The sequence below is a fragment of the Pyrus communis genome, chromosome 7, assembly GCF_041283825.1.
Source record: "Pyrus communis isolate YQ-2024b chromosome 7, ASM4128382v1, whole genome shotgun sequence".
NCBI classification, from domain to species: Eukaryota; Viridiplantae; Streptophyta; class Magnoliopsida; order Rosales; family Rosaceae; genus Pyrus; species Pyrus communis.
Genome location: NC_142571.1, coordinates 9,720,148 through 9,740,971, shown reverse-complemented (window position 1 = coordinate 9,740,971; position 20,824 = coordinate 9,720,148). Strand labels below are relative to the sequence as shown.

The window sequence follows — 20,824 nt, the reverse complement described above, 5'->3', positions numbered from 1 at the left end:
CCGAGACGCACACCGTAACAACATTCTTGCGTTTGCCATTTCGACAATCCTGACGTTGGTCCAAATGAGTTATCCGCAACAAGATCTCTTCCAAACAAACCCCACACTCACGATGATCACCATGTCGAGCGTTCTTGCTTATTGCTTTGCATTTACCTTACTCGAGCTGCTGCTACTATTTACGAGCAGGGACACCGCTACTAGCAGCACCAGCACATATGATCTTACAATTTGTTGGTGCCGCACGGCCATGATGGGGTTTGGTTCAGTCTCAGTTGCTTCACTTTTGTGGCTTCTGCTTTTCCACCACCCCCGTTCCTGGGGACCTGTGATGTATCTCATTTTGTGCTTGGCTTTTCCGGTGCTGCTGCATTTGGCCCGGAAAGCGGCGTTGCCCATGAATAACCTACTCTTTGAACGAGGCCGGGGTCCAAGGACAAGTCGACTCTTGCCCCTCTAACACAATGGACAGTCTTTAAGATAATCTGAAAGTCTAACAACTTCGTTGTTTTCACATGGAAGTTCCATGGTTTAAATCCAGCTTTGCTATGACAGTTGCTATTAAGTGCTGATTTTTTTTCCTTTTTGGTCAATTAAGTTCTGATCCATGATGTTGATCTATGGCTATCAATTAATGAAAGAAAGAGGCGAGCCTTTTTTTTAGTTTTTTTGAGATGAAATACTTTATTGATGAACGATTGAAAAAGTACAAAGGTAAGGATATGGTGCAAATCAGGGGCCTCAATAAAAACCTTGCCGACAATTTCAACCTAGACCAAGAGAAAAAGAACGCCACGCACCAGGCAACATATATATCACTGCGATTCTCAAAAAGAATATAAGAGAGTACTCAGGAGGTGCTTCTCGAACCAAGTTACTTGGTTATCAAGTGTCAGACTTAACCTTGATTGAAATAAGTGCATTAAACAATTTACAATTTAGGTAAATATTTAATTACAAGAGATCTAAAATACAAAATAAATACATACAGTAGCATGGGGAATGAAGTTGGAACACCTAAAAGACAGGAGATGCAACTTGCTGCCGATTAGTGTCACAAAAATTACAAATCATGTTTTTTGGCCATACAAATAATTAGTGGGCGCTCTCCGATACCCAACCTGAGACCATACTTTCGTCCACTGGTTTTGGTCCCCCGCAAGACCTTGAGACAGATTCAAAGAGTTTTTCAATCTCTGGCGCACATCTGATGAAAGCTCGGTTCCAGAACTGGTATCTCGGATTCTGAAAATTTTAAAAACAGCAATTTCGAATTTTTCAGATTGCGAAGTTCGTGTTTCTTTCGATCTTTCATTTTGGAAGGACGGGAAGTTACCTTGATAAGCTCGATGAAGGTAATTAGAAGACCCCATGGATGAGGCCGGTTGACAATCAGACGTTCCAACAATACCCTTGTGATTTGCTCCTGGATAATTTCATGCTGAAGTAAAAGAAATAACTTCTACAGTTAGAAGATGCAGCTCAATCGTAATTGATATGAAAACAATCTAAGAACATGCATTCGGGGACGTCCCCATAAATTTTTCAACAAAAACAACAGACGACTATGATAGAGCATATATGAAGCATCTAAGTTGTCTCACCTGGTTTGATTCAGCAAACAAGTACAAAACAATGAAAGAAAAGTAATGGGTATGGGTGTTTGGATAACGCAGTTGGTTTGCGATCGCATTTAGGAAAAGGTAGCGCCCTTCAGTATCTAGGTCCACTATCAGAGTCTGAAAAATATCCAAAGCAGCACCCACCAAATAGACAGTCAATGGAACAGTTTGGGTAGATTGCGCATGAGGTGTTCTAGCCTGAAGCTGCTGGATAGCCTGTAAAATCAACCCAAAATATAAGCACCCGACTGAAGCTGCTGGATTACATGTAAGTTTCAATACTACATAACAAGGACTGATGTTAAACAAAAACGCATTGTAACAGTTGGATCTCGTAGCACAATCCAGCATAAGAACAAGTACCTGCATCCCAACATAAAGCACAAGGGAGTTGATCAGGGGTACATTGTAACGAGTACCAGCTGAGGCAGCTTCGCTTGGTAAAAGGAGCAACTTTTGCTTCAGTTCAGTCAGAAATGAAGAACCCTGTTGCCTTGTCTGTAAAGTATTTTGAAACAATGTTTAAGCATGATAAAATATTACAAGAAGAAAACCACGATGGGAATCCAATGTGTAATTTATAAAAGATTAAAAAAATATATGTTAGACAATAGAAAGTCAGAGCGAAATAGTACAAGATTATTTAACGTCAAAACAAATTAGCTGATAACGAATGAAGTAGTAAAAGATTACTGGCCAAAAAGTCCGCGTACCTTGAGATACTCATCCACATCAGCTTTCATCTGCTTCGCTTTTAAAGCTGCATCAACCTCGGAAAGAATACGTGGAGACTGACTGATTTCTGCAAGCAAATCAATCTGCATATATACAGGGGACAAACCAGTCCCCACCAGATCAGTTTTCATAACCTAACAATGTTACAAATACAAAATAGATATGCAAGATCATCAGCCACCTTTAAGTTGGGAGTAGATGGATCTGGTAGCCTCATATTACGGGGAAATGCACTGAGGATGATATTTCGCATTTGAATGCAGCTTGGAGGGATTACATCACAGAAAGTAAAATGATAATCACAAAGGAACTCCGGAAAATCATGAAGTAGCACTAGAAGCACCCTGAGTGTGCCTTTATACATGAAATGAACCTACATGGATAAAAATACCAGAAAACTCTGTGAGACAGAGAGCATATAAAGAAATACTGCTGCAAACAATGAAATCCAGAAGAGAAAAGAGGCAGACCGGAACTCCAAGTTCAGCATTCCTCAAAAATGGCTCCATAAATTGAAACAAATGTACCAGCAAACGTTGGACATAGGGCCAACCCTTCTGACCATTTCCAACAAGCATTTTTGGCATGAAACTCCTATGACTCACCAACTCAAGCCATGCAAAGCTGATAAAGAATTTTCTCAGAAACGGAATGCACAGTTCCAAGGAATATTAAGATCAAAGTCTATTCTTTCACATATCATCATATCTAACTTATGTACACCGAGACTAAACTAAAATATTTACATACAAGAATGTGAATACACAAGCAACTGAGGAAAGAACAGAGAGAAAAGAAAAAGTGATAAGCAAGAGGCAAAATTGAGGGACAAAGAGTAAGTAACAAAGTTTTGCGATTTCAAAAATATGGATCAAGAAGAAACACCCATGGAGTAGTTACAAGGGACAGTCCAAACTTAACTCAAAGCCAATCCTCAATTAAATAAAATTCCAAAAGTGTTGTCCAATAAAAAATAGTAACAACCTAGAAGTTCATAATCACAGAACCAAATAAACATTAAACAAATTTCCAAAAGTGTCGTCCAGTCAAAATTAGTAACAGGGTAGCAGTTCATAATCACATAACAAAAAGAACATATAACATACCACTGCAACTGTACAAGCTACAATTTCCTATAACAACTCTTTTCATTTCCTACCAACGACGGAATAGTATGAAGTATGACTATGACACTAACCTGAACGTAGGAACCTTAAGGGGCTGCAAAGCATGAAATGCATTTGCAAATGCTGTCAATATCTGCAACATAGATAACCAACATTAGTGAAAGAGGCAAAAATGACAAACCAAAGGAGCAAGGGACCCCAGAAGTCCAGACCTGAAAGTTAGCACCATCAATCACAGGATCCAAAGAACCAAGGTCTAGAAGCCAGTTGACAAACAATCTAAAATACGGTCTTGGATTGAAAGATGTTTTCTTCTCCTCTGCATCCTTTTGAATGAATCTCACTGTGACTAACAATATCTGCCGAGTGTCAAACAATCAGCCAAATGAATATTTCTTTTTGAGAAAATCAGCGACACGAATTATTGAATAAGCAATAAAAATAAGATTCAATCAAACGAAAAATTACTTTGTATTTGTACTCACCTTAGACAAGAGAAATAGTTTACTTGATCCCTGCTCCAACAGATAATCCATAGTTAAATTAGGTCCAGGAATCATAAAGAGCATAAAACATACATACAAAGGAATAATTACCTTCAAAATTAAGAAGACAAGTTTAGCATAAATATCAATAGCAAGGAAGGAGAGATTCTGCACTTGTTGAGGCGTTTGCAGTGAGCTTGGAATTGTCATCTCAGAAGATAGGCAATGTGCAACAGATAGCTCCTGAAAATGAGTAACAGAAAATATGCTTTATAGCACTAAGTATCATTCTGAAAGCAAACCAATTTAGGAATTGAGAACTCACTGTGAGGACACGGAAAAACCGGTCTGTCATATCATCCCCCTTCAGCAGACCATTTTGATGCAACTGCAAGATAAAATGGGCACAAGCTGCATCGTTTGCACCAGGAAGTTCGCAAATCCGGTACCACTCTGCAAACAGCATAGACACCTACAGGATACCCACAGAAGTCGAACCACTTTAGAGAATCTTTGTATGTACCTAGAAAGATTTCCTTTTGTACTCTAATAAATTATCTAAGATCTCACCCTTTTTATTCACCTAAAAAAAGGTCCACTCTTTTCAAGTGCTCCGTCTCCCAATAATATGTATCAAGCAATAATGTGACAGACAATGTACAAGGAAAAAAGCAACAGGACAACAGGATTCCCACTCCCCCAATGAAAAAATTAAAATAATAATAAAAAGAAACAGGCAAACAGGCATTCTTCTGTTTAAATATTCATTGCAACTAATATTTCTGTTTAATATCCTTACCATCTAACAATGTGAGGTTTACGAATATAATTAATGTCTAAAGATACCTGCTCACGGAATCCAGCAGGATCTGGTTCAACAGACTCCACATTACTAAAGTCTTCCCTGCTCACCGGAGAGTGAACAGAAGCCTGTTACAACCAAAGCAAAATATTAGTTAGCGCCGAAAATAAATACACAAAGATACTGAAGACATCTACACCGACCTTTTTATCTTTAGATATTCTGGCTTTGTCCTCTTTTCCTACATTAATAGCAGACGGCGCACCAAGAATATAAGCAGGATTCTTTACCATTTCAACCAGCTGCTGTAGCGACTCAGGAGATCCAGGCTTTGCAGCGAGCTGTGTCACAGAACAGGTAAATGGAATGTACTTACAATAAACACAAGAACATTTTTTTTTTCTTTTACACAAACCTTTGCCAATGCGTCAACAAGATTATGAAGTTCTGATATAACTTTAGATTCTTCAATCACCAAAGATTGGAGAAGGGAAATTGAAAACTCAGTTGCAGGCTCTGCATATTTTAAGAATTTGATAAGTTACAACAACTCTAGTAGTATTAATCAATGATTCAGTATACAACACAGCTATTTTACTTACTATTTCTGCCCCCATCAATAAGTTTTGCCATTTGAACATTGTACTCTGCAAGATTTAGCAATTCACTGTGAATGAGGCCAACAGTAATATCCTTGTTAAACTTCCGCTCCTCATCCGAATAAATAACCTGCAAGAAGTTGCAAACCAACATATTCTAATGGGAAAAAGTGAAGGCCAGAAGCCTTGGAACAATATCTATATTGGTTTTGTAAGTTTCTAACTAATATGAAGGTGACATCATTATATAGCCATTAGTACCTACAAAATAAAACTCAGAAATTTAAAAGTTTTGCTCAACTATAAAAGATAAAATGTGAGCAAATATGTGAAGATCACCAAGGCAAACAAATTTACGAAGAAAATTTGGTGGCCCAATATGACCCCAAATAATAAGTAGTTCAGTTTGAAAAAGAAGATAAAGGCTTTCCAGTTAACAATAGTTATCTCCGAATACAAGTACAAAAGCGCATACCCAACTAGTGAGCTCCTTAACAACAAGCTTGCAAACATCGCGAATAGCTGTCAGCATTGCAATATGAGCACTGACATGAGTATGGTTCGATGCATTTTCGTATAAACCCTTGAAAACCTGTATCACAATGAAAACAAGCATTGGTGCATCGGGTATCGGAGATATAAATTTTCTTCCCAGGGATCTTGTCAACTGCAGTAATTAACTGGTCAAACAAATAAATAAAAGCTTCACATGAAGGGTAGCACTGACCTTTTGAGCCACAGCCAAGGCAGCCTCATCTCGACTAACACACCTGAGTATAATCTCAGGAACTTCACCAATTACTCCCTGGATAGACATAAGGTCAAAGAACATTCAACTCGTGTGAAATATGTACGCCAATGTATGCGCGTTGTACATGTAAATATGTATAATGTATTTATGAGTACAGAAATGAAAATACTATCAATCTAGTTCAAATTTAGATGATGCATATCGAGAATATCTTTCAAGTTCACAATCTGGAGGCAGTATATACCACAAGGAAGAACATATGTGATACCTGAATTTCTAACTCTCTAGCATCGTTGGTTACCAAAGCTTCAAGCTGAAATATAAACAGAACATATGTCAAGCTAAGAAAAGTTACATTTTCATTAATTCATTAACACTAAAAATTAATAATAAACCAAAAAGGACATCCATAAAGAATATATCACGAATTCATCCCCAACATAGATAAGAAGAAGACAAATATCAGAAAGTCCAGGTCTCAGAAGAAAAGGCATATGAGAAAGAAAGGAGCCACATAGGTGTGATTTTCAACCTTCTGTGAAACAATCTGGTATTTATCCACTGCATCCCTCGTATTGAGAGAAGGTTCTGATATGTTGCTTGCCAGACGTTCAGTTACAGTAGGTGACGGTTGTGGCTGTGAAGAAGTTCCAGACTCCTAGAATCCAAATGCAATTATGAGAAAATAACAAAAATTGCAACTTACGCATTATCAATCATGTAAAAATTTCAACCTGTATAGTATCAGATGACTCTACTGATTGCAGCTCTAGGGCAGAAGCAGCAGGAGGAAATGAACCAATGACAGAATCATTCTCAGAACCATGCTGGGAAACACCATCACCCGCTCCAACATTAATAGAGGATGCACTGAAGCATCACATAAAATTACAAACATTCAAGCAATTAATACTTCAAGTATATGAACAAAAGAACTAACTAACTCTAAATCTAATAAAAAGAAACCTTGGATGCAGAGCCGGATTGGATTCAATCGCCTCATCCAGTGGACGAGAAACTGCATCAAATTTGCTTCCGGGGCCTGCTGAGAAGCCTGTGTTAATTTGAGCCGAGGCTGAACCAAATGTGCTATTTAGACCTGTACTTGCAGATGTAGCTGCAGTACTAGCAGGAAGAACATGCGAATTCTGGCTAGACTGGTTTTGCCAGGGAAGCCGCACAAAGTCCTATATGATAGAGGGGGTGCAAGAAGAAACAAAATTACTAATCATTCATATAAGCACCAGACTATACTCGCCAAAATAGCAAATACCTCATAAACTCGTTGTTGAGAAATGGACAAATGACCAGGTTTTGGGCGAAGGGACTCGGGCACACTGCCTCCTTGTGTATACATGTTAGCATCAAAAAACGTTGTACCTGCACCTTCCCTCTTCCTTCTTAATGAAAGTTGTTGAGCTATTTCTCCATCAATTGTTTGTACTGCCTGCAAACAATTAGAGAGTAGTTAAAGAACAGAATATTTCCATTTCCATTTTTCTCTCTAAATATGAACAATTTTGTTTAATTATTAAATTATTAGTTACTATTTGTTTATCTAAACTGACTTTTTAATCATTCCCAAAGAAAACTTCCATTAACATATAATCCTTAAAAATATTTCTCCCTGACCCATTTACCCAGAAAATGGTATGAAAGGTTTTCAAACCCAGGTTCCAGCATACTGACTTTAACCCACTATTGAGCAACAAAAAATATTTCAATGGTTGTGTGACATCTTGCCACCATAGTAATCATCACAAAAAGAACTAACACCAAACAAACAATAACATCAAATTCCAAAGCATATATACGTATTATATAAAGCATTCATCCATCGAACCAGACCTTATCAGTAGCAGACTGTTCAATGATTGCACAGCCAAGATCCAGATTGTCATTAGTAACAAGTTGTACAGCATGTTCCAGATGATCATTTGGAATATTTAATCCCTGAAGGGAATTCCGCAGCTGGGTTGATATTGAACTACGCAAGGGTTCCTGCTTCAAGAAAATACAAACAGAAGATGAACATCAGGACATAAACGGTCGGTCACCAAGAAAAGGGGCCACCAAAGAAGTTTACAGCAGGGAAGAATACATCATCAGAAGAATAATAGGAACACTGCAATTTTTCTTTGTATCAGATACATCATGTGGCATGCGAATAGGTGTTTCAAATGTGCCCAAACTATAACATGTGTAAAAACCTATAAAACAGGTAGGCTATCAATGATTTTTGCCAAAAGAATCCCAAGAAATTTACTGTCAGTGGAAATACCTTGCAAGTTACATGAGCTAGACTTCCTGCCAAACTTGCAACCATCAAGTGAGCTGCCAGTAATATTCTTGTCTCATCGGATTCCATGGCATAATCCTGCCACCACAAGTAATGAGGAGATGTTGGATGAAATAGTTTTTTTTCTGTAAAACTTTTAGCCATGCACCCAAACCAAGCCTTACCATGAATCTTACTACTGAAATGTAATCCCCAACACAACCCATAGCAACAATGTAAGGAATGAAAATAGAGCACAGTAAGAGAGATGAATCAGATCTACATTACGATTCTTACTTTTGACATCCAATGTATAAAGAATTTTTACAGCATAAATATTCTTGCAACTCGGTGCCTCACATGATATGAAAACAGAGGTGAGGTAAGCTTTTCCCAAATGGTTACTTTGTTGAAATTTTAATGTGGGAAATGTGACACTAATCTTAACAATAAAACAACAACAAAGCCTTTTCCCACTAAGTGGGATCGGCTATATGAATCCTAGAACACCATTGCGCTCGGTTCTACACTAATCTTAACAATAAAGAAAAAAAATCTAGTGACAAATATTAATGTGATACAGAAGAATCACAGCCCTAGGTCATTAGTTAGAAAGAAATAAAAACACCTATAAATGTTCTATTCAACCTGATGGGTGTATGAGACATATTGGAGTGGCAAATGAACTTCAATGTCAACTCTTGATTGTACTGACCTCAACCCCATTAATACAGACTAAAACAAGAGAAGCACAGCAATGTACAAAATATTGCAATGCTAATTAGAAATGAAATAGTAATCACAAACATTATCTTGAACTCCACCAACAAGCCAATTGCAGATGGAAATGCAGTATTAGTCCCAATGCTAAACCCAAAGTGCAGAAATGTTTCCTGACATTGTACATATAAAGATAGAAGAAAATCACTGAACTAGGTCCGCTATTCTTTACAGAACAGAAACATACACTTGGTACTCAAAATTTGGCATATACAAAGATAAAAGTGCTACCACAACACAGATATCAAATACGAGTAAGCACGCATAACAAGATTGACTAGACGAGGAAGGGATGTCATAGAAGCTGTAGCATACAAAATAGGGGCAAAAAGTTGGTGCAATCAAACAGCAATCAGGGACAAGAAATATTACATGAAGATGACAATATTTAACAGAGAACACAGCATTAAAGATAAAAAAATGGCCACTAGTAACGAGAATTAATACCTCAAAATATGAGTTAACTTACCTTTAAGACAAGCTCTTTAGTTGTCTGAGTAGCTATAGAAACACTGCGCTGAACGATACCAGTTACTATCTCTTTGATAGCTCTGTCCATTGCAATTGGAACCACCCTGCAATATGAGGAAAGAAAAATGAGCAATTCTACCAAAGAACTGGCTAACACAAATATGTAAGGAAGGACTATCAAAGAACCTCTGAAAATGCAAGTGCAATCCCAAAGCACTGAGTTTCGGGTTGATAACCACGTGAGTTGCAATATTAGATATTGGTGTGGGAAGCTGCAAAAGACCAGAGATCCAGCCAAGAAGAGGATCAGGGAATGAAAACTAAATAGAAGGCAATTAATTCCTAATAGATCACATACACAAAAACATCTCATACAAAAACAAAACATTAAAGTGCATCTGACTAACAGAGAATGGTGACTGGGATGGAGTAGCTGGTAACAGTCCTTGAGCAGGAATCTGATCAGGAAACACCTTTTCATCCTCGATTAAGGTTCCCGGTGAAACATGAACAGGGGTCGCATACTAAATAGAAAATACAACAAAATGTCAAGCTAATAAGAAAAGATGTGTCATACATCTGATCACCCAAAAGATCTGAAAATGTGTCACAACTGATCACCCAAATGATCTGAATTCCTCAACAATTGGAAACAAACCTGAGATATATGTGTATGGCTTGCAGAATTAGATGGACCAACATCAACTGGTAGTTCAACTTGATTTAGTTTCACTTCGGCAACCATCTGTGGTTGGGATGCTCCAATATCTTTGTTAGAGAAATCAGGATTCCCTTCAACTTCTCTGTTCCGGTCCTTGAGTAGAGAACTTGGGGTAATCTCCTTCAAATCCACACCAAGGTTCTTAAATAGAACCTGCAATTCCAAAATAGTAAGGTATAAATACAAATAAATATTATAACAATAGTTACAATACTATAGAAGTCAAGCTCCTTAGTAGCAAACCAAAAAAAATAAAACATGCGATACCTCGATGTCAAACTTCAGGTTCATTTTCAAGTTTGGCATTGAATATATCTCAGCAAGTAATCCAAGAATACCCATTGTCCAAGGATTTGGTGGCTGATATGCCAAGCTACTTTGGCATGGCTCCAGAATCTGCAGCAAAAGCATAAGATCTTCATACATCCTAGGCCAGAGAAAAAGAAAGCAAAACAACCACAACAATACCTTTGAAGTAAAGGGTATAACTGCAATCATCAACCCTTTCTCATATGCCTGCAGAGTGAGGGAGAGAAAGGAGGGTACATTAGCATAAACCAAATGATAACCATTTAATAAGTAGCACAAGTCTATGCCACAGGGCAAGAAAGACAACATTGATCAAACTATTACCTCTATAATCAAAGATTTGGGATCTATTTCCCGAGCCCTTAAGACTTGATTCCTTCCAATTGTAAGCTTCCCAAGCCAGCTACCTAAATTTTTTAGCAACGAACGCTCTTCTGCGCTTGACTTTATAAGCTCAGATCCAAGAAGAACCTGAGAGGATGTGCAGGCATTAAATAATACTGCCATATAATCATACTCTAATGTGCAAATACCTCACACGTAAAACAAGAAACCTTGAACCCAACCACAAAAGGAAAAGACATAATAAGAAAAGACAAAAAACCTTGCAGTTCTCATAAGTGGCTTGAACAATCTCCTTATTCAAACCCTTGGAATTAACTTTGTCCAGAAATTTCAGGTACAAATCATGAAAATTCGGCTCAATGCTTGCCCTGCCAAGAGGTTATGTTGATGCACAAGTTAGGACAATCATCAAAGGAAAGTGAGCTAATCTAAATACAAAAAATATATAAAAAAATAAACAAAGAAAATAAAATCTAAAATTATCTTTATATATCTCAGATACAAGAAAGTGTCTTACCTTTTCATAACCATATACTGTGCAAACCAAGGATAGTACTGCTCTTTGATTATTTCAGCAAACTCCTTTGACTTAGCTTCAACATTGGCAACTGAAATATTATTAATTATAAATGATATCTTGTCCTGAATCTCTGATGCTGGAGCCTGTATGAAAGAAAAAACACCTGTAAGCATTAAACTCAGAATCTTATAACATGGAGAGCTCAAATACTTCACCCACAAACTGCAAAACTCTAACATAACATCAAGTTCAGACAATTAAGAACTTCTCAAAAGCACACAGAATAAATATGAGAAACGAAAAACAAAGAAATCCTCTCTCTATGTGCTACAGCCCCCAAGTCATAAACAAAAGATATAAATGATTATAGAGAGTAGCCATCTTTGATGTTCCTCCATCGAAGTCAAGATGATCAAAGCACATATACTTATGCATGGGAAAAGTGGGTGAAGAAGCGAAGCACCTTGTTAATAAAGAGGAAGTCAAATTTTTTGGACCAGAAATCACATACAGACTTATTCAGTGATTACTGAAACGACGTTGTTAAAGGATACACTGGACCCACAAATCAGATCCATTGCCAAATAGAGATACCACTCACATCAAGCACACATAGGCCAATCATCCCATGAGAGCTAATATTAAGAAAATTCACAGGAGAACAAGAGAAAAGAAAACCATTTGCAATATTAAGATTGGATATTTGCAGTAGGGAAAAAAAAAATCATCCCACTCTGGTCCCACATAGGCCAATCAGTCCATAAGAGCTGATATGAATACTCGTGTTAAAAGTCCACTAATCCAAATATGGTAACCAAGTACGGGAATAAGCTTTGTGAGACAGATACTGGTATAGAAGCTAAAAAACCAATTTGACCAAGTGAGGCTGCGTTCCACATAAGTTTTCAAAATCTGACTGCAATGTGCATATCCATGCCAGGGAGGTGCCAATAGATGGAACACAATACCTCAATAAGAGTATCTCTTTTCTCGGCAGCAGCAACTAATGTTTCAATATTCAAAGCAGAGCCAAACCCTGCATTGATATTGCATAGTTAATGTAAGTTAACATACATCAAGATAATAAACATTTAATGAAAAAGCAATGGCTTGGAGATAAAGTTGAAAATTACTGGTAGAAGTAACTCCTCGCGTAGGACGAACGAAACCAGGGGAAGGAGAAGACAACATTGCCGGAGCACTGAGTGCACTTTGTGACTGCAAGTTTTCAGTAAAAAATGTAGGAAATCAAAATTCCATGATACAATGAGCTGATAGCATCTAGTCCCAACCCCCCTTTTAAAAAATAAAACAAGCATGCCTTCTGAATACGAGGAGTATCGCCTACAGGACCAACCGGAGGTTGCACAGCAGAAGATAAAGGTGGCTTTATGTCGTTTGATGAATTCGAGGCTTTATGACGGTCATCAAGAGAACTTTCATGTCTCTGTTGAAGCTGGAGTGGAGAAGAATGTTGTTGCCCATTATGTAAGATGGTAGAACCATTTAACTGCAATAATGTTTCAGCATATAAGAAAACATAGACAACAATAGAGTAGCTCTACCAATCTGACTACACCACCTACCTCCACATTTCCTGGGGTAGCTTGACTGGGACCATGGTGATGAGCAGCAGAAGCATGGTTACTTCCATCCGAGTCTGAATGGCTTGAAGAAATTCTGGCAAGAGCCTGTTCAATGAAAGCCACAAGCTCTGAATGAGTACTCCGCAGATGGGATATTTGAAGAATATGATTGCAATACTGCGGCCACTCAATCAGACGATCCACAAACTGCTCCAAGGCCTTTGTTCCGAACACAAACATCTGCAAGTAGAGAGACCATCAGCAATATCATAATAGGAAAACCTTATGAGAGAATTCAATGAGAAAAAGTACAAACTTTTGAATCCGCAGGTTTGCGCAATGCATCTAAAACACCACGCAGAGCAATCCCAAGAGTCAGATGAGTTACGAGCTGGTGCTTGATGACAGAGCCTGAAACATGATTATGAAACAACATTGCTTACAAACATTGACAGTTGATGTAAAGTAAACAATAAAAAAATTTTAAAAAAAAAGAAAGAGGCATCCCTAGTACAAATAATAGCATATTAAAACACATAATTAAATAAAAATAAAAGAAAAGGTTTACAGAAGAAGCATATTCAGAACAAATTTATAAAAACCTAAGGGAATCCACAGCGAAAAAGAACATTAGATTATAAACAAACTCAAATCTTACGAGTTCCTCCACATATACACAAAAGAATGCATAAAATAACCAAAAGCACATCTAGCTAATTTATTAACAAGTGCATTCTCTGTGTATTTGTTTGTTTGGATGAAAGTGCATTCACTAGACATGCAATATAATGCCCATCAAGACCACAAAATATAAAAATATAACATACAAAAATAAAATATATAGATTATTCTTACTGCTTCTCATACATCCTCCTTGCTACACGTACCAAAAGAATATACATAAAGAAGATATATGTGGCTCCTCTACCTACCTAAAAAATAATCCTTCATCTCAACCAGAATTATTATACTGAACTCTGTTTTAGATTATTCTTTACAAAAGACAAACAATAGTTCTAAGGCAAAGCTAGATATATGTTTTGGACCTGCGTATCGTTAACAGCAAAACTTAGAACGAAACTCACCAAACAGAACTGCAGCAAGTTTGAGCTGTCTTTCAGGATACTTGGGGAAGAATCTATACTCTTCAAACAGATTTGCAATCATACACTCAAAAATTGACTGTTCCCTGTCAATTAACTCAGCACAGGCATGTTAATTAACTCTCAATTCAAAAAGTAGTGTAAAGTAGCCTCAGCAAATTCCAATATGGAGTCTATGCCCCTTCCCTTAACAGACAGGAGAATATCAAGTGCCAAAATAAAACCTACCCCTTCTAAAAGCAATCCTTTTATAACCTTTTACATCATGTCAAAAGTTTGAGTTCACTTACATAATAGTACATCCATATAGCATGTAATAAAATGAAATTATTAGAAAGCAATTTGGCCTCTCAAATGTGAGCAAAAGGTTTGAGTTGGAAGCGGTTGAGAGTCTTGAAACACAGTAAAAAAAGTAGAAACTAAGATACATATTCAGATTCTTTTCAAAGTACATCCTGACTTTGACCGATACCATAATGGTAAACGTTTAAAAAGATGAGAGAACGTGTAAGAAATATTATTAAAGTTACTAGATGAAAAAGCTTTAACAGACATACCTTTTTACAGAAGATTCCTTGAATCGGGCAAGCATTTGGACCATTGAATCAATTGTCAATTGACCAGAAAACATTTGATGGAAGTAAGAGTTTGCTTCAGCTTCAATATCATCTGCATATCCATCAGTTGAAGACTCTGTCGTGCCACCATTCGGGAGCCTTGGAATCGAATCCATAATTGTTACAGACAACCTTTCCATCTCCTCAGTAAGTTGGCTAGAGGCAACCAAACCAACATGAGCTTTAAGAACCTAAAATAAAATACAGAGAATGAAATTCTGCATGATAGATGATGAAGCTTAACATCCTAGAAAATCACATGCCAAGTTGTAAAACCTGCGTGAAGATAGTAGCAGTGTCCACATAAATATTAGACACGGCACCAGAATGCTGGAAAGGTCTGGTGGAAAAATCCTGTGAACCACCAAATTGAATCTCCTTCAAGAACTTTATGCACTCCTGAAAATTTGCATTATGATTATAAGGCGGTTATATTCATGATTCTGATATTCTTGTTTCTAAACTTATAGTAAGGCCACATTACCTCAAAGAAAGTATCCTTATACAAATTCAAATTATTACTCAACCACTTCTCAAGGTCTACAAGCTCTTTTTTAGAAGCAAGGGCTGCCAATCTGATACTTAAAGAGGAAGGGATCATCTCCAGGACAGATGACAGAATCTACAAAGCAAATAAGACATACCAGAATAAATAGCAATTCCACTAAAATTAGGCAAAACGGACCCCAATAGACACTACATAACTATATTACTTCTCAATAACGCGAACACAAGTGCAACAGACAACTGGTGAGGAGTCCACAAGCAGCTTACCTTTAGCTCTTGACAGATATCCAAAATTCTAGCTATGCTATCTGGATCACAATTGTGAGCATCCACAAATCCCCTCAACACCAATGAGGTGTTAATATGCCAGAGGTGGTTAATCATGCCAATGCCCATGGCATTTTTTACCATCATGGGGAAAACAGTATAAGACACTTCATATTGCAGCAGGTTATAAGCAGTCTGCAATTTCAAATGTAAATTAATAAGACAAAAGCTCTAGGAGAAACCAGTGGTTTAGAACAACAAAGCACGAAAAAAATTCAGAGTGGTACATTTGTATGCGCCATCCCAAGAAGCAGGACTTCAGGACAGTGTTTAAGAGGATACTCAAGCATTGATCGGACAGCAAGAGCATGACCCCTCTCAGCTAGTAGACACAGTACATCCAAAAGGTCAAGACTCAACCATGCATGATTTGCATGTCCAAGTTGAAGCTTATGGCCATGCACTGCATCAATATAGGCCTGAAAGTATGATAGATAATTCATAAAGGTCAAACAAATATAACATAAGGGAACAGAGAAAATGTATATGCTGGATAACTATTGGTTCATACCAGCTGCCTAACAGAGTGGGCAAAGGTAAACACTTCAGGTGGTGCTGACACAGCATGTTTAAGGAAGGATAGCTGACCCTCGGTGTTCTTCCAAACAGACCCGCAGATAACATGGAGGGGGAACAGCTCCTGCACAGCTCAAGTCCGGTGACCACAGATTAATAGACAGAAACATCACAATTTGCAAATTACTGATCTTAAAATATTCAAGAACGCACCCATACCTGACAGACATGCTGATATACAGACATGAAAAAAGAGAATGCCTCCTGATTAGGAATGAAGAATCCCTCATGATCCAAATTTTCAATAACTTGTATCCAGTTAGTACCGGGAGCCTGTAATAAGCATACTATACTATATTAGAATAGAAAAGGGTTGCAGCTTCCTTCACTAGGTAACTAGGTCACAAGACTCAAACCCAAAAATGAAAAGGAAAAGAAAAAACACACTAACTGTAAGAATAGAAGAAGTAAACTTACAAGTTGCTTGATTGTATCTACAAGGACATCAATATTCCAGGTGTTCAACATAGGCAGATCAGATAAAGTGCTGTTACCAACCGCCAACCGGAATGTTGAAAATGCATTCTGATTGTCCTCGAGACCAACATGAGTAGAGGCAATCATGCCAAGTATTTTTGAAATAGTAATCTCAGTGAGTGGTAAGAAAAGAGATAAAATCTCTTTGCACTGAGATGAATCAACTGTGCATCCATAACCTAATTCCTTCATTACATCTCCCATGCTGATTTCCTTCGCCATTTCAGCTAAAATAGCATCAAAATCATTTTCTCCGCTTTCATGCAACAAACCCACATTGCTGCAGAGAGTATTAATGCTACTGAGTACAGGATGCATCTGGCATGACAAACGGATAGAAAAAAAAAAAGTAACAGAAAGACAATCAGAAAAATCACTGCACCTCAAAAAATTGGCATCACGGAGCTCATCTGAAAGCAATGGAGTTAAAACAGAAAAACTGTCATCTTTCAGTTGCAGTAAAGATAACATCTGCATAAAGGAATCCACATGCTTGGAAAGGCCCTCAGACCGCTGGAGGAATATAACAATGTTCTGAATTTGCTCAGACGAATTCATAGCAATAGGACTTTCACACAATTTCTGGATCTGATCCATACAGAAGTTCTTGCCTGAAATCAAAAAGTAATCAGCTCTGTGTTGAAATAGGCAGCAAATGAAAAGATACTGGCAGTGGAACAGAAATTTGTACAGAAAAAATATATTATAAATCATACAGTACATCGTTCATCCAAGACTTACCACATATCCTGGTGTCTAGGTTTTCAGAATCTGACAGCGCAAGAGCAATGCTAATTTTCTCCGATACAGATAGGTGTAATGCATTAGAGAAATTCTCAAGAATTCCTTCATTAATCTCTGTATTTCTTAGGCACTCACAAAACACTGTACTGAAATTAGGTCTGTCAAGGAGATATTTGAAAATTGAGGCAAGAACTCGTTCCAATGCTGCGTTCTTTAAGTCTGTTCTGTAATTAGTGAGATGATCCAGACAGGTCTGTAGCAGCAAAATGCTTCCCTCAAGTCCATATTCAGTAAACTGCCACGAAATCACAGACTATATCAGCAGGAGATCCAGTGAGGACTCATGATTGATAAACTGTAAGAAACTGTCATTCCAGCCTACTTGTTTATCAGCAACATTAGAAATATTGAAACCTAGAAATAGATCTAGTGAATAACTCAGGATTTCAGCGTTTACTCAAATTTTTAACCTTCGCACCCAGCTTAAAAATAAGATTAAATTGTAGCAATGATCCCTTAACTTTAACTCAATTGGAGCAATGGTCCCTCAAGTAAAAATCCATTACCATTAGTCCCTCAACTCATCAAAACGTGCAGCTATGGTCCCTTAACTAAAAACCCATTACCATTGGTCCCCCAACTTTAATTTAAGTGGAGAAATGGTCCCTCAACTTTAACCCAATTGGAGCAATGGTCCCTCAACTTTAACCCAATTGTAACAATGGTCCTTCCAACATAACTCATTTTGACAAAATTCTGAAGAAGTAGACGAAAATGACCATAGCTACACGTTTTGACAAGTTGAGGGACTCCACTTGTAGCAATGGTCCTTCCATCATAACTCATTTTGACAAAAATGACCATAGCTACACATTCTAATGAGTTGAGGGACCATTGCTCCAATTTGATTAAAGTTAAGGGACCACTGTTACAATTTACTCTAAAAATACACTAACTTTATAGTGGCCAAGTGTACGAGCAACAGATCCTGCAGGCTACTTCAAAAATAAAGCAAAGAGATCTCAAGCGTAACTAGTAATTACTAATCTACTGTGTGCTTTCAACCATTCGCTTAACCACAAAAATAAATATCTTCTACCAAGAAAAAACAATGTTCAAGTTTCATATATTAAAGCTGTTAGCTGAAGATATTGCCTTAAAATTGCCGTCCACAACCCAATACATGGTCGAGAAATGAATGGGTACAATAATTTGTCATGTAAATCCAATCCGCAATTATTTTACAAATAGAAAACAAAAAAAGATATCAACTTTCGCATGTTCCCCTTTTGTTAACCTTCCCCACTTCTAATTCGTCATGGTCCGGAAACCACTTCTAATTCAATTCGTCATGGTACCGAATACCCACTCAATAAACACACTTCTACACAAAATTTACAGCCGGAGTTGCAATGAGTAGTATAAATTTTCTAGCACAAACCGAGGGGACAGCTAAGTGGCACTGAGAAACACCAGCTGCCCCATCAATTTGTAAACCAAATTTTGCGCAAATTTACAAGACGGAGAAAAAACAACACATGGGTTGCTTCAGTTTCCACACTGCATTCAACCATAATACAGAGACCAAACCTACGGGCCTTCAATAATATCAAACACTTCACTAAGTGATCCAAAATTAAACAAAAAGAGACAAATTTCAATCATGTTTTCCTACTTTTCTACTCCTAGAAATGCAATTGAAGTTCGTCTTAATTCACCAAAACCCCCAAAAAATTACAGAAAAATCGGCTTCGAATTTAGCACGCAAACAAGGCGAATCAAACCCAAATGGGAAAACAGAGGGGGAGTACCTGAGAGAGCTCTCGGAGAACGGAGTCGGAGGTGGCATCGTTGAGGCTCTGGAGTAGGAAGCGAATCTGGCTGGCGGTGGTCGGCGTAAAATTGAGCATCGCGAAGACGGAAGCTAGGGTTTGCTCAGAGAGAGAAGATTACGAAGAAGAAGGGCAGTTTGGTGAATTCGGAGAAATGGTCGACAGGAGAGAGAAGCGAGAGAGTCGAGAGAGAGGGTGAGACTTGTTGGTTTGGTGGCGTCTGATCTGAAATCTGAGTGCGGATTAATATAGTGGTACGATCACCTGCGGGTTATTTTTCATTCGACTGGTGCTACCTTCTGGTGGGCCCACGTGGGTTGGGAAATAAAAGATAAAGTAATAGTGAACAGAAACATACAATCCAGAGATTAGGAGGAAAAAATAAGTGTCTTCCATTATTATTACACTCCTTTGTATAGAATACGTGTAACTTGGAGGAGAAGCTCATGAACGTAAATATTCACAACGCTCTTTTCTGGATGATTGTGCACTAATGAAGTTATGTCCATCGTTAATGATAGTTACCTCGATAAAACTTTGTTTGGAAAATTCAATGGGACAAAACCAAAGCAAAGAAGAAAAATCTAGCACGATTTAAGAAACATTGATAAGGTTTTGGACGGCATAGTGCTACCTCGCTAAAAAATTGCCAAGAAAAATATAATGGGATAAAAACTGGGGTCAAAGGATTATATATCCATTGTAGCATATTGTTGAAGACTCTTCCTGATCAATAACTCCCTGATAAGTGACTCTCCTAATGATGGTAAGCCTTCATTCGACTAATCACCATTGTCAAGTTTGAAGTAATGTGACTTCAATTTTCAAGAAAATTGAACTTGAGTAGAACTTGATCCAGGGAAGTGCAGGAGTTGACAATAGTTTTTTATATTCTTTAGGTTTTAGGATCTTCATTCAAAATCTTTGATAAAGAATTTCATGGTATTTTCACGCTCTAAGAAATTGCTTCCAGAGAAAATCTCAAAATGGTTAGTATGCAATTTCCGCATGCCATAAGTCTCACGTCTAAAGTAAAATTGTACTTATAGAAATGTGGCTATATCTACAATGAGAATATATTACAAAGTCTTATGCCATCTTTTGTGATTTTATTTCACTTCCTCATACACTCAAAAATAACCATGGGGGTTTAAACTATGAGTTCACTAATTTCACGTTTTCAGTGACTCAAAAATAGAATTGCCTCTTTATGATTTGGCCAACCCTTTACTTTGTCAACATTAATAGTAAAATGTGATTAAATCGCTCTTGATGCTATGAGTAGCTACTATAATAAAAATTATCAATTAACATCAATTTTTTATCCATTCGTATGCGCATGCACGCTTAATTTATAAATATTTCATTGCTTGGTACAATGCATCTTCGAGGCTTCCATTGGCACATCTAGAATAAGCATCTTAAGATGAATTATTTAGAAAATTGGATCATAACCTCCTATGGAGCGTCATTTAGATCGGGCTTGAAATCTTTAATCTCCACATTCGGG

General features: G+C 37.5%; 1 protein-coding gene across 4 annotated transcripts; it reads right to left on the bottom strand.

Moving 5' to 3' along the window:
- Positions 1-878: 878 nt before the first annotated feature.
- On the bottom strand, positions 879-19,533 carry LOC137733734 (uncharacterized). Of its 4 annotated transcripts, none has more exons than XM_088698000.1 (51): positions 19,294-19,533; positions 17,480-17,777; positions 17,121-17,349; positions 16,679-17,018; positions 16,421-16,534; positions 16,197-16,325; positions 15,913-16,104; positions 15,626-15,820; positions 15,336-15,473; positions 15,128-15,250; positions 14,792-15,042; positions 14,217-14,320; positions 13,448-13,542; positions 13,132-13,371; positions 12,867-13,055; positions 12,679-12,763; positions 12,514-12,581; positions 11,543-11,688; positions 11,285-11,393; positions 11,005-11,151; positions 10,840-10,887; positions 10,639-10,767; positions 10,309-10,524; positions 10,058-10,174; positions 9,837-9,922; positions 9,649-9,754; positions 8,403-8,498; positions 7,970-8,122; positions 7,395-7,568; positions 7,088-7,308; positions 6,856-6,991; positions 6,654-6,779; positions 6,390-6,434; positions 6,098-6,175; positions 5,846-5,962; positions 5,374-5,500; positions 5,187-5,287; positions 4,975-5,112; positions 4,816-4,899; positions 4,295-4,441; positions 4,081-4,212; positions 3,970-3,999; positions 3,697-3,843; positions 3,556-3,617; positions 2,828-2,981; positions 2,539-2,730; positions 2,336-2,440; positions 1,986-2,120; positions 1,605-1,838; positions 1,337-1,441; positions 879-1,245 (listed from the first exon to the last, which is right to left on the bottom strand). In XM_088698000.1, the coding sequence occupies exons 1-51, from the start codon at positions 19,390-19,392 to the stop codon at positions 1,096-1,098; spliced, it is 7,182 nt and encodes a 2,393-aa protein (XP_088554126.1). In that variant the 5' UTR covers positions 19,393-19,533; the 3' UTR covers positions 879-1,095. The 4 variants fall into 4 exon arrangements, with proteins under 4 accessions (XP_088554126.1, XP_088554127.1, XP_088554123.1 ...); XM_088698001.1 differs by having other exon boundaries at positions 12,903-13,055; XM_088697997.1 differs by having other exon boundaries at positions 3,970-4,212.
- Positions 19,534-20,824: the final 1,291 nt, after the last annotated feature.